This window comes from Calonectris borealis, chromosome 15 (assembly GCF_964195595.1).
Source record: "Calonectris borealis chromosome 15, bCalBor7.hap1.2, whole genome shotgun sequence".
In the NCBI taxonomy this organism is placed as follows: domain Eukaryota; kingdom Metazoa; phylum Chordata; class Aves; order Procellariiformes; family Procellariidae; genus Calonectris; species Calonectris borealis.
Window position 1 is genome coordinate 16,990,264 of NC_134326.1, and position 12,369 is coordinate 17,002,632.

Genomic DNA, 12,369 nt, shown 5'->3' on the forward strand with positions numbered 1-12,369 from the left:
CTAATACCAGGATAACAGGACAGACACTTACTAGATCCTTGCCACCACACAACTACAGGGAAGTGTACTCACACTTTGCTAGTGGATTTTTTTTTTTAATGAAATGCATGTATTTCCCAAAGAAATTAACCAGGCAGACTGAGTTTCATTCAGCATAAACATGGTGCATGAGGGTCACCAAACTGCCATACAGTCCACTGAGCCTGCCCAAACTTCCTCCAAAAAAAAAGGCTGAAAACAGCCACTGCATATCTGGCCAGGAGCGTAATACCCACTAGATAACCCATTCTCAGAATAATTTCTTTAAATAGGCACACTAAATTAAAAAATGTGTCCTTTTCATTGCCATTGTCTTTTCAGGTAGGATGCCACAATCTAACCAAAGCAAAGTTTATGGTTTCCAGCTATAGCACTGGAAAAAAAGACTGGCTTTTAGGCAGAGAAGCCCTTTTTCAAACCTGGAACAACAGCTGCAAATATCAGAGCTAAATACAAGTTGATAATGATTGAGTTTAACTAGATCTGTTTACCAGTTAGACCATCTGAGAGAAGGATAGTGGATACCTGCAGAATAAAAAGGGAGAGTGAAGATGCTTATCACCTACAGGGAAAAATGAGAGGGGAAAGCAGCCCTCCGTGCCCGCAATGGAGAGAGGTTGGCTGCAGGAGCTACGTGCCGTACAACGCAGCCCACGACTGCGGGGAGAGGGGAGCCTCAGGTCCCAGGTGCTGGGACCCCGCACAGGGCTCTGCGAGAGGGGGGCAGGCCATGAAATGGAGAGATCCAGCCAGACATTAACATCTGGAACAGCTGCAAACCCACAGGATTAAGCCGGCAGCCAGATTTTGCATGTTAACACCCTCCACCTCTATTGTCTTTTAATAGGAATGCTTTCATGAACATGTTAACACCCGCTACCTCCTTGTCTTTTAATACTAGTGTTTTCATTAACATTTTAAACACAGGTCTATAACTGAGCTGGTTGTAAGACAGCTAAATTGCATACTTTTTATTTAAGACTCTCAAACTAGATAACGATCACATTTTAACCTCTCTCTGTTTTAGCTTTCCTACCATCCCCAATTTTCACAGCGAGCCAAGTCCAGAGTTTCACTTCCAAAGAGTACTGAAATTTGTGGTGTCCAAATCAGGAACCAAACACATGCTCTTCATCCTGAATCCACATCTCCAGATTTGACAAGCCTCATTTCACTGCCCAATAGCATCTAAAACAATGAAAAAGCCAAAGCATTTGCCCTTCAGGGAGAAAATTCATGCAATATGCCAACTCAGACAAATTATGTTTAAGAGATGCCAAGGAAGATAATACAATTGCTATAAAGAATGAACTGAAGCATAAGCATGAAATACCATTTTGAAAGCAGGGGTTGTATTTCTAAACCCAGGTTCAAGGAACAATATTTAGATAAAAAGTACAGAACCTAACTATCCATGAAAAACGTCCTCATCGGAGAGAAGCCAACCCTGCCCAAGCCCCCAGACTCCATCTGCCAAGTGGAAGTCAATGATTCAGGGGGCTCAGGTCCTCCCATCCCTGTCGCCCACCTAGTACAGCTAGCACAACACCGCACGGTCTGTTACGATTCGTCTTCCTTTTGTCACTGTAATTTCCCCCATTTTCAATATGTTTTCTCCCTCTCTTCCTTCTCGGCTCTGCAGCCTCAGGAAAACAAGTGTTACCACAGGATCAGGAATGCTAACGCAAGTCCTTCCGTATCGGGGAGCCGAACTCGGTGCAGATCCAGGCGGAGGAACAAAGATACATCTAACGCTCTTCTGAGCTCCAGGGCAATTTAAAGACAGAACAGCTGATGGTGGACTAGAGAGGACACTGGCAAAGGACCACGGAATGATGTATGTCCATCTCACTGAGCCGTTGTCCTCACCTACCATCTATTTCTGCTTTACCTTCCAACATATTTGGCCAGCTGGGGAGGATACCTGGCTGCCATCCTCTGGGATGCTTTCCACACCTTTTTGCCCAGAAGCAGCACAAACAAAATCTGGCTTTTAACATGGTCTCATCCTGACTACATTGGGAGGGGAGACCACCTTGCAGCACTGAACCTTCTGTCTGGTTATTACATTTTCTTTTCATCTCACCAGCTTATTATCCGCAACTGTGCCTACTAGAGGAAACGCTGAGAGAAAAATCATGCTGTCATCCCACTTCAGCCGAAGGCAAAGACAGCCCCTTTGAGAAGGCCACCTCAAAAAAAAAAAAAAAAAATCATGGTGCCACAGAAAATAGCCAAATTATAGCAACAGCAATTTGGAAAAATATGCAAGAGGTGCTATCACTATGTGCGCATATCAAAGGACGACGGGAGCCCGAGCAGGGCGTGAGCCCTACTGCCCTGTTGTGCGCCGCCTGTCTCTGCACGGCAGAAGGGGGTCCACACTCCACGGAGCGAATGGCCGAGCGGTGGGAGGAGAAGGGAGCCCACTGCTGAAGAACGGAGGCACAGGAAGGTGAAGTAATTTGTCCACGGCTATTCAGAAAGCTACAGCACAACATAAATCCAGATGTTTTCCCCCTCGAGTCAGCTCCTTAACAACCCTGTTTTGCAAAAGATTTCACCTTGTTGCAACTGCCTGAGTATTCGCCAAGTAATTTTTTTTTGATTTTTAAGCAAATTGAGAGGTAGTATAGAGAAATGAAATCACTGAACATTACAGCACAGTTCTCTGACAAGCAGACCTAATTCTTTGGTGCAATGGCAAAATGCTCGTTAGCCCGGGATGTTGCCGCCTCCCCAGGCAGTGGGTCCCAGCAACGCCCCCAGTGAGCCACATCTGGCAGACAACGGCCCGACTGGCAGATGCAGCTGCAGCACGGAACTGCCAGAGGTGGAATTTGGGCTGTGAAGAATCAGATGCCTCCCTGGCACCGGAGCACTTACACCGTTCACGCTATCGCTGTTTACACAGGTCCCAAAGGAAAAGTCGCTCTATGGCACAGCCAAAGAGGTGGGACCGCTCTCCACCAGCCGCAGCCCAGTGAAGTGACCTGCCAGTGTCACGGAGCAGAAGAGCCATTGTGCTGCTGTACCCAGCAGCTCTTAATTCATTTTCATTTTAATTGAAATTAGAATAAGGACAAGATTGTGACATCTAAGGTGATATGGTCTCTGGTCACAAATTTGCCAAGACAATGGAAAAGTTAATAGGGGACATCCCCATTTCAGCCGGATTTCTCTCCCCCCAGTGTATTAAAATATGACTAATTAGAGAAAAAATGTGCTACCGCTTTTTAAATTTGGGCAGGGCCATGAAAGCACAACTGCACGGGTCTGGACACTGTATCTGGGTGCCAGGGTGACCTGAAACTCAACAGATCAACACCAAACCCCTTGAGACGGTCAGGACTGGGCCCTTCCCTTGATTTGCACACAAACGCACCGAGCCTGGGGCATGGCATTTCACACTTGGAAAGCCCAGTGCCCTTTGCCACGAAGCTAACAGGGGCTTCACATGCTGTCAGGTTTTGTTTGCTGAAATCAAGCCCCTTCCAAGCATAGAACTGGCTCTCATAAGAAATCACCTGTCCGAGAAGATTTACTGCCCCAAGGACAGTCACCCTGCACAGGTCACTGCATTGCTCGGGGTGTTATTTATTTCTCAGTCACAGGAGCTGATACTCATGAAGCGTGTCGAACCCAGGGAAAGACTCGGCAGAGACACCAGCCACCCCAATGAAAATTCCATTTGTTACAGTCAATCTCACAGGCAGGACATATCACCCCAAGGAAGGTGATCAGCAATGTGAAAAATATTAGTCAACCTGAGCTAGCACAGGTAGTTATTTATGAGAGATGCCATTCCTGAGCATTTAGATGCACCAGGAATAAAGTCTCCAGGAAAATCTCACAGCACGGATTTTTTTTGCATTAAAGTTACTGGAAAAAAATATGGAAAAAAAAGAAAAATCGCAAGCAGTTGCATTATTCATTTGGCAACAACAGCCAACTTTTAGCCAAACAGCCACACACACGCAGCTGGCGTTGCGGGCGCAGCAGCGCAGCGCGCGAGGACGGAGCGATTCGCCGGCTCCCTTTGCGCCCAGAGGGCGACAGCAGCGAATGCAGACCCCAGAGTGCAACATCTTTCTGCGGGACGACAAACCGAGGCGCACAGGGAAAGGCCGGATCACAGCAGGGTGGTTCGGGACAGCGAGGGGAACATGCTGCTGCGCAGAGTCACTTTTTCCTTCCCCAAGCAGCCGCGTGCATCGGCAGCTGCGCACGGAGACCGAATGGCGGGATGGCCGCAGCCTGGGGAAGGAGGCTGTCGTGCCACGAGCACTGACGGTGCTACTCGGGATATAATCACTGCCTTTCCAGAATGAAAGCACGTTCCCCCTCGAGATCTTTTCCTCAAGGAGCTCAGTATGAAAGACCACGTTTTGGCCCGTGTCCCCTCCTCTTCCCCTTACGTCCCCAGTAATCAGGATTACGTCCTCCCTGACTGGAGTCCTTACCTTTGGGACAGCAGTTTATGAGTCATATAGGTTCTCATACATTTTACTTTTATTTGTATGTATTTGTATTTATCTACATACGCATTTTATGATTGTACCCAGGTGAAAGCCCATATGGCAGTTAGCAAGCTGACTTATGCAACAGGAAATATATTTATGGAACAATCTTTTAATGACTGTCTCCGTAATCTTGGCAGCATAGTGACACTGGCCTCCAGTACTGCCCTCAGCAATGTATTCTCCTTTTCCAGCTGACCAAGCCCGTGTGCTGGTCTCCCAGTGCCAACAGGTAGAGCTGCCCAGCTGGGCACTCACCAGGAACCTCCACCTCTGCTGCTGCTGACCGGGTCTCTCTCGGTGGCCCTCCCAGCAAGCCCAAATCAGGGATGGGAACACACATCACTCAAGCTATCTTCCCACCACACTTCATACCAGTCCTTCTCGTGCTGTGATCTCCAGAACAAACCTCCCCTGTCTCCAAAACAGCAGCATTTCTTCCCTGCCTTCGAAGCACCTGGCAGTGTCCCGGAGACATCTCAAAACCAAACCTCTGCCAACAGTCATTCTCCCAGTGCCCGGCCGCAGAGAGGGGAGGTGACCAAGGGCACGCTGCTGCTGCAGACCTTGATACACCTTTGCTTAACTAAGATGTCCGGGTGTTTGCAGCCCCAGCACGGGAGCTGGCAGCAACTCTCAGAGTCACAGTCTCTGCACTGGTGGACTTTGCAGTCCCAGACAACAACTAGGAAAAGCTCTTACCATCTTCGTTTTCATTGAAGGGTGGTGACTTGCTGGAGGTGTTTGCTCCCATGATGTGTTCAGCCCAGGCTCAGCAATCCCCACTTCTCAGTTACGTTACCACCCTCGAAGCCGGTGCCTCCAGGACAGTGTTACCCCCGCGGGTCACTCCCAGCAGACCTGAGCAATGTTCTGCTGGTGCATCCTGGAGAAGGCAGGAGGCAAAAATTCATCATCATTCAGGATTAAGTAGCATTTTGCAGCTTGCAAATTTCTTACTGGAGGTTCACTGCTCTGGAGACAAAACTGAGTATCAGGGAAAAAGCACATTATAATGGAGTTTACTAGAGAAACCCAGTAACATCATAACCTTGTAACCTAGACCAGGACTGCCGTCCACTCAGGGAAGCATAGGAATAGACTAACAGACCAAAAGATCTGAGGATCTGGCTCATGTTTGCTGTACCATCCAGCATATTATATTTTGTAGCTTCAATGATGACTAATTGTAGCGAGGTCAACATCCAAAATAAATGGACATAGTGACTTGGCTAGATAAAATCAGAAAGGCACTTTTGACTATTAAGGTCTTGTGGAAGTGTAAAAGCTATATAAGAAGAAATACAAAGTGTCAACCTTTTGATTTAAGCTGTCACAAAAGTCTTTCGTTTGGGACAAAATCATACTTTTTTTTTTATGAAAAGATTTCATGAAAAATCAAGGTGTAGTTACCATTCAGTTTCTTCAAAAAATTTTTTTTATCATCTGAATTATGAACAAAAAAGAAAACCTTCTGATTTACGGTTCAGTGCTGGCTGTGGTGGCTGGTTTTCCTCTTACACTGTGGAAGGACAGGTCTGTTCATTAGCAGACAACACAGGTTTTAATTTTCCAATTTCCCCCGAACACGTATGTGTATACTGGAGCATATGATTCTGTATAGTTTAGTGACACTCAAGATAGCTTGAACGATCTTACATGGGTACAGTAGCAGTTTTATTTTTAAAGAGTTTACATGCAAAGCACCTTTATATGCTTATTTTCATACTGACATCCCTGTGAAATACACATTTATTTCTTGTTGGAAGTACAAAGCCCTAAAAGAATAAAATGAGGGAGTAACAGTGCAGCACAATCTGGACTTTGTCCAGCCTGGACAAATGCAGCCTTACTCATTTTTCTCAGATCTGCACTCTGGAAACACAGCTACTGAGTAGCTTCACTTTTTTACTTTAACAAAATCATGTTAATGAAGCACAAAAGGGAGGAATCGTTAAAAAAAGTTGGAGAAAAGAGAATTACTGGGACAGTCTTGGGAACTGGGACTGCCATGGCATGCTGTGGGTCCCCCACACCAGCATACTCAGCTCCTTCTCTCCAGCTAACTTTATCTCCACCACTCGGCCAGGAACTCAGCTCTAACCTCACACCCTGGGTCAGGATGATTACCTTAAAGCAAGTGCCAAAACTTGCCTGAAGTTTAAAAGCAACCCCTGTATTTGGGTGTCTTCCTGAACCGGGCTGCAGTGATGTAAAATTCATCCCCAATATGACAATCCGGGGAATCCAACTGTGGGTCACGCTGCAGCAGCTGCCGAAGCCATGTATGGCTGACTGCAATAGTATCCATCCTCCCCACATCAGCCGGAGTTGAGAGGTCTCCCAGCACTCCTCAAAGTCTCTCCCAGCACTAGCAAGAGGCATCCAGAACAGATCAGAGGCAGCACACAAGGCACTCTTCTCTCCGAGCCATTTTGCAATCTCAACTGCAACCCACCCACGCTGCTGCTATGGTTTATGTGGATCTCACTATTCCCAGCAAAGAGCAGGGGAGTTTGCATTTCTCAAAAAGCAAAAAAAACCCAGCACAAACTACTAAAAAAACTAAAATCTTGACTTCTCATCTCAGAGAACTGAAACAAGATTCAACAATAAAACAAATGAAGCAGCAAATGTTTGTGATCCCTATCGGTGCCTCTGAAGGGGACAGATCAAGCTTCAGTCTGAAACAAAGTCACACCAGCACCTCTTCTCAAGCCCCAAAACTTAACTCTTCAGAGGAAAAATACACCTTCAGATGTAATAGCCACAAATCAGGTTCACATATTGATGCTTCTACATCACAGTGATCTTATTGGTGCCAACCAAGGTCAGCTGCCCGAGGGAATTTTCTTGTATAGGAGTCTGTGGCTTAATTTATTTTTGACAACACGTCAATACATAAAAGCTATGAGGAAGGAGTACAGTTACTCCGTGAAGTTAAGCTAGTCTGAGTAATAATTGCTAGGATTTGTATCTTTACAAACCAGGGTACAGTAATGACACATCTTTTCCTATTTCACACTGCAAAGACACAAAATGATTAAAATCATTACTTTTCCTTGGACCGAGATGACTAACGCTTCCACGTTAACTTCATGCTTGGTTGGACCACTCCTTGTTCCACGAGCAGCGTGGCAGCTCCACTCATCAGTGGTCCCGGGGTCTTGTCAGCCCGTCTGGCAGATGCAGCAGAAATTTTACAGGCATGAGAAAGCAGCTGCTTGGGAATGCCCAGGCTCCCACCTCCAGAGCCAGGCAGCACACCCTCACATTGCCAAGTATATTTTATCCTCAACAGATAAATGTGAAACCAAAGCAAAGCAGAGGAAAAATAACCACTTCAGTGCCGTTGCCAGGGTTTAAGACTTGCGCTGTGCTCTCTAATGAGGAAAAGAGCTCAGCAGGACTAAGGAAAGGGTTAGACGTTTATACAAAAGGCGAGCAGCGAGTTGCATTGTTAGAATTATCACTGATGGGCGACTACCGAGCTGCTGTTCTGTTGAACAACTGAAACTGGGCAGTAATACAGCAACACATGACATTATCCCATCGCTTTTGTCCCAGAGAAACTGAAGATTATTCTGAACCCTTTCGCAGCCACAACGAAGTTCAGGAAGGATGAGAGCGGGTACTATCGGTGTCACCTTTGGTTCTCCCCCCGCTGGAGCCCTTCCTCCAGCAGCGTGCCCATGCCACTTCCCAGCCTGAGACCGCTTACCCTACCGCAGGCATCGCCTGCAAACCCCACATACTCCAAGCTGTCGCCAACAGTAAGTAAGCCCCCCGACCCAAGCAGCGGGGGAAGCAGATCAACCCGGGGCTGCTGCAGACCCCGCTCTGGAGAGCACAACCGGAGAAGGCACCTACCTCGGGGAGGGGAGGGGGCCGCGGGCGGGACCGAGCGGCCGCTGGGCGCAGGCGGCAGCAACCTGCGGCGGCGGCCGGGAGGAGCGGAGCCGGAGGAGCCCGGGAGCCGGAGGAGGGGAGCCGGAGGAGCCGCGCCGCCGAACGCCCCGCGGGGTCCCGGCCAGGGCACCCGCCCCGGGTGGGGGTTCCCCCTCGGCGGCCGCGGGAGGAGCCTGCGGCAGCGCGGGCGAAAACACACGCGTGGGGACGCGCCCCGAACACGCTGCCACACCCACAGGGGCCGCCGCGCGGTGCGGAAGAGCCCCCCCCGCCCCGTCCCCGGGCGGCGGCTCTGCCCTGCGGCCGTGGCTAGCGCCGATCCAGCTGGCAGCGGCTCCCGACTGCAGAAGCATCAGCGGCACACGGTGTCTCGTAACCGCTCCTCAGAGCAGCACTTCAGCTACGCTGTGACATTTCCTGCGGCCAGGGGAAGGACAGTCTTGTCTGATCATCCTACCGCAACGGCAAACCTTCTGCCATTTCGAGATGCGCTCCCGAACTGTTCCCTTTGCTGCTGCTGGTCAGTCTGGGGTTTATTCCTTCTTTTTAACTCATGTGACACCATAGGTTTTTATTGCTTTTAATCAGGGAAGGGTGAAGCTCGGAAACTCCCCCCCTCACCTACCCAGGTGTACCCTGTCTCAGAGCAAGGAGTTAGCCTCTTCAGAAAGGGGTCAGGTCCACAGGGTGCTGAGCACTCTGCCTCCAGCCCAGCCCAGCTAATAATTCCCTAGCTCTAATCACTGCCAACCTCTCCACCTTTGGGGGGACAGCTCGCACCCTGGAGTAAAGCAAGGTCCCATCTGAGCACAGCCTGAGTTATTTTGCTCTTTGTAAGGCCGAGTCCCAGTAGGCACGTCGCCTCCTCTGTCCGGACACATTCCTATTTGAAAGGATCCCGGAAAAAGGCAGACACCACATTTCCCATCCCGTTGTCCATATTCTTTGGACATTGGCTTTTCCTCTCTCATTCTTGAGCGCTTGCAGCAGGCTCAGACTCCTGGGGCTCCTACGGAGAGCAGTTCTTGCCCCAGCACAGCTAGAAGTCAGAGTAATTACCCAATTTTAGCCCTATTAATGTATTACTCGAAGAACCAACAAGCTGAAACACAACTTTGGTTCCCCTAAAACTCTCTGAATTTTAGTCAAATGTGCCAAATCAAATTGTCTGGAAAGTAAACACACGGGCTGCAGAAAAAGAAAGAGGCTGGATTCACTGCAGAGCTGGACCAGGGGACACTCGTCCTCACCACCCAGCCCAAAGGTAAGAAGACCTACCAGGGCTCTGGAGACAGGTCAGCTCTCTGTCAGAAGGACCTCAACTCCCATCCCTGGAGACGACCTGCATACCCCTACAACGAGGATAGGGATCCAGCAGTTATCACACAGAAATAAAATAACAAAGTGGCTGAAATAAAAGCATCTCTGGTGGGTAGGATAACAAGTTCACGCTGCAGGGAATGTTTAATAATTTATCTACAGCTCCAGCAACGGGAGAGGCCCGAGATTCCCTTCCCTGCCCAAAGTCAGACTTTATCTTTCAGAGCATCCACCTGCGGTCTTTTGCACATTCAAAGCAGCTTTTCCTGAACAGACTAAAATTTGCTGGATTGAGGATCTTTTCTATTTCATCTTTCATATAAGTGATTTAAATGAAATTTGAAAACTTTTACTTTAAGTCATTAGAATTCTTTTCTAAACATTATTCTTAAGATTTTATTTTCAACAAAAGCTAGAAGCCAGGACAAAAAACAGTAGAGTTAGTGGCATCAGAAGTGAAAATGTTACAAAAGTATTAATTCGGAGTTGTTCTCTCCGGAGTGGGTCATCTGGAGACTTTCAGTATCTCTGTATGTTGACAGAAATAAAATATTAAAGCTGAATCCTGGAGCAGGACGAAGAAACAGCAAATGAGAGGGCACGAGGCAGCTCTCCTGCAACAGCTTCTGAGGAACAGCCAACCTCTCCCCCCGAGACCGGCAGCAGTGCACGTTCCAGCCCAGCTGCGGCTGCCTGGCCACTGCTGGGAAACGGGAAAACACTGGTTGGGTCAGTGCTGGCTGAAAGCTGGCATGGGATTCATTTTCCATGGCAAACAGAGAGCCTCATCTCCTTCAGCTGGGGCTTTGTTTCATCTGCAATAAAAAGAGGGTACACTTAAAAAAAAAATCAGTAGAACTTTTCGCCCAGCTTTCTTAAGAAATGGAGCTTTCCTACTCTGTCAACTCAGAAACAGGAGGCAATTCCCAGAGGAATTTTTTCAGTGGGAATAGAAAATGGGACTTTGTTCCAAAAGCACACACCCATTTACTGAACTAATTCACTTACCTGTGTAACATGCTACCAATCTACTGCACAAAATAGGGGCGTTGTATACAGACGGATCAGGGAATAATGAACTGCAGTTCTCTTTTCTGCTACCCACTGTCATACTCGCAGCCTTCCTTCATTTCTACTGACACCTGTTTGTCCAACTTCAAAATTTAGGGAAAGTGCTGGAAATTTCCTCTTACGTGCAATATATGGCAACCAGAGAATTACCTGCCTGAAAGGAAAATGAAGCTACCGCCTGGCCTATGTGTACCGATGAGCTAAATGTCCAAAATATGCTTTAAAGCTTACATCAGAGCCATTTGTATAGATTTTCCTCAGGTTTCTTACAACAAAACCAACACTTCCTAGCAGGTAGACCCAAGAGCAGCAAGACTAAGAGGAGATCAGGATTCAGGCATGCAGCACAGCAGATACCATGTCCCACCGCAGACTCCCACCATGCAAGGACATCTCTGGGCAACAGACGAAGATGTGCTCCTGGTGACGCATTAGAGCTGGGAATCAGAAGTGAAATTCCTAGATGCAGCGGAGGGGCGTGGCTGCACCGAAAGGTGCCAAGCAGAAATTCGGGGAAGAGGAGTGGGCTCACCAAGGCACCCGTCATGCGAAACAGCCGCCTCCAGCTTTCTGCGGTTGGTGACACGGGAACACCACCGCTGCCTGACAGTAGATCTCTGGTGCCTTCTAACGGAGAAGAGGCAAGGCTGATTCCTCTGCTCCAAAAGGCTCCTGCGACAAATCAAACGCCCTCTGTGCCTCCACCGGCATACCGAAATCCTTCCCTACCACCCCAGCCTGTGCACACAAGACAAAGCCCTCAGGTTCTGCAAAGGACTGAGTGAGCAAAGCACCGAATTGCTGCCACTGAATTTAAAAAAAAAAAGTTTTATTCTCTTTTACTCTTACAATTTTAACTATTCAGCCAACTATATTTTTGTTTCAAGTACCAAACTAATTTTTAGCAATGGCTTTCAAAAATAGAGAAGTGGAGCCGTATTTACCGTACGTATTTCCCAGAACCTTAAGCCCAAAAGAAGTGAAATTACACTTAGCAGCCATATCTTAACTGTAACCCTCTGGTGAACTTTAACATTATGGTATGTCTTCCATGTGTCAGATTTTAATATCCATCGCTGGCATCTCTTGTGGTTAAAGTGGGCTCACTTTCACATGAGTGCCCAAAGGTTCTACTGAATTAGAGGTATTTTGTATGCTTTGCAGGTGGATGCTTGTTCAAAAGTATAGGTATCGATATACATATTTAATCGAGCTTAAAACTAGTAAGTTGAATATTTTAATCTACTTCATTTAGTTTCCGCAATGCTTTCAGCCCACCAAAAAGCTCCTGCAGTTGCCTGTACCTACTCAGTGCTGAGGGGCGAGGTCTCCACCCAGAGACAGCAGTTCTGCCATGAGCCACAGAGGGTCACTACTGACTGATGCTCTGCTTTCTAGGGCTAACGCGGAGGACAACATCTTCTTGGTTCAGATACCTACATCCAGAGTCATCACTGGAAGGTGAAGTCTGCTCGTGGCGAGTCACGAGTGGGGAGCCGATGGCTCACGC

The 12,369-nt window shown here is 47.9% G+C and overlaps 1 protein-coding gene across 1 annotated transcript in view; it reads right to left on the minus strand.

Annotated features, from left to right (window-relative positions):
* The window catches only part of STK32A (serine/threonine kinase 32A), a 32,329-nt gene extending 27,016 nt beyond the window's left edge, over positions 1-5,313 (minus strand). Inside the window, exon 1 of the mRNA XM_075163912.1 lies at positions 5,262-5,313. Coding sequence (XP_075020013.1) covers positions 5,262-5,313 — 52 coding nt within the window. The remainder of the gene's footprint in view (positions 1-5,261) is intronic.
* Between the last annotated feature and the right edge of the window lie 7,056 nt (positions 5,314-12,369).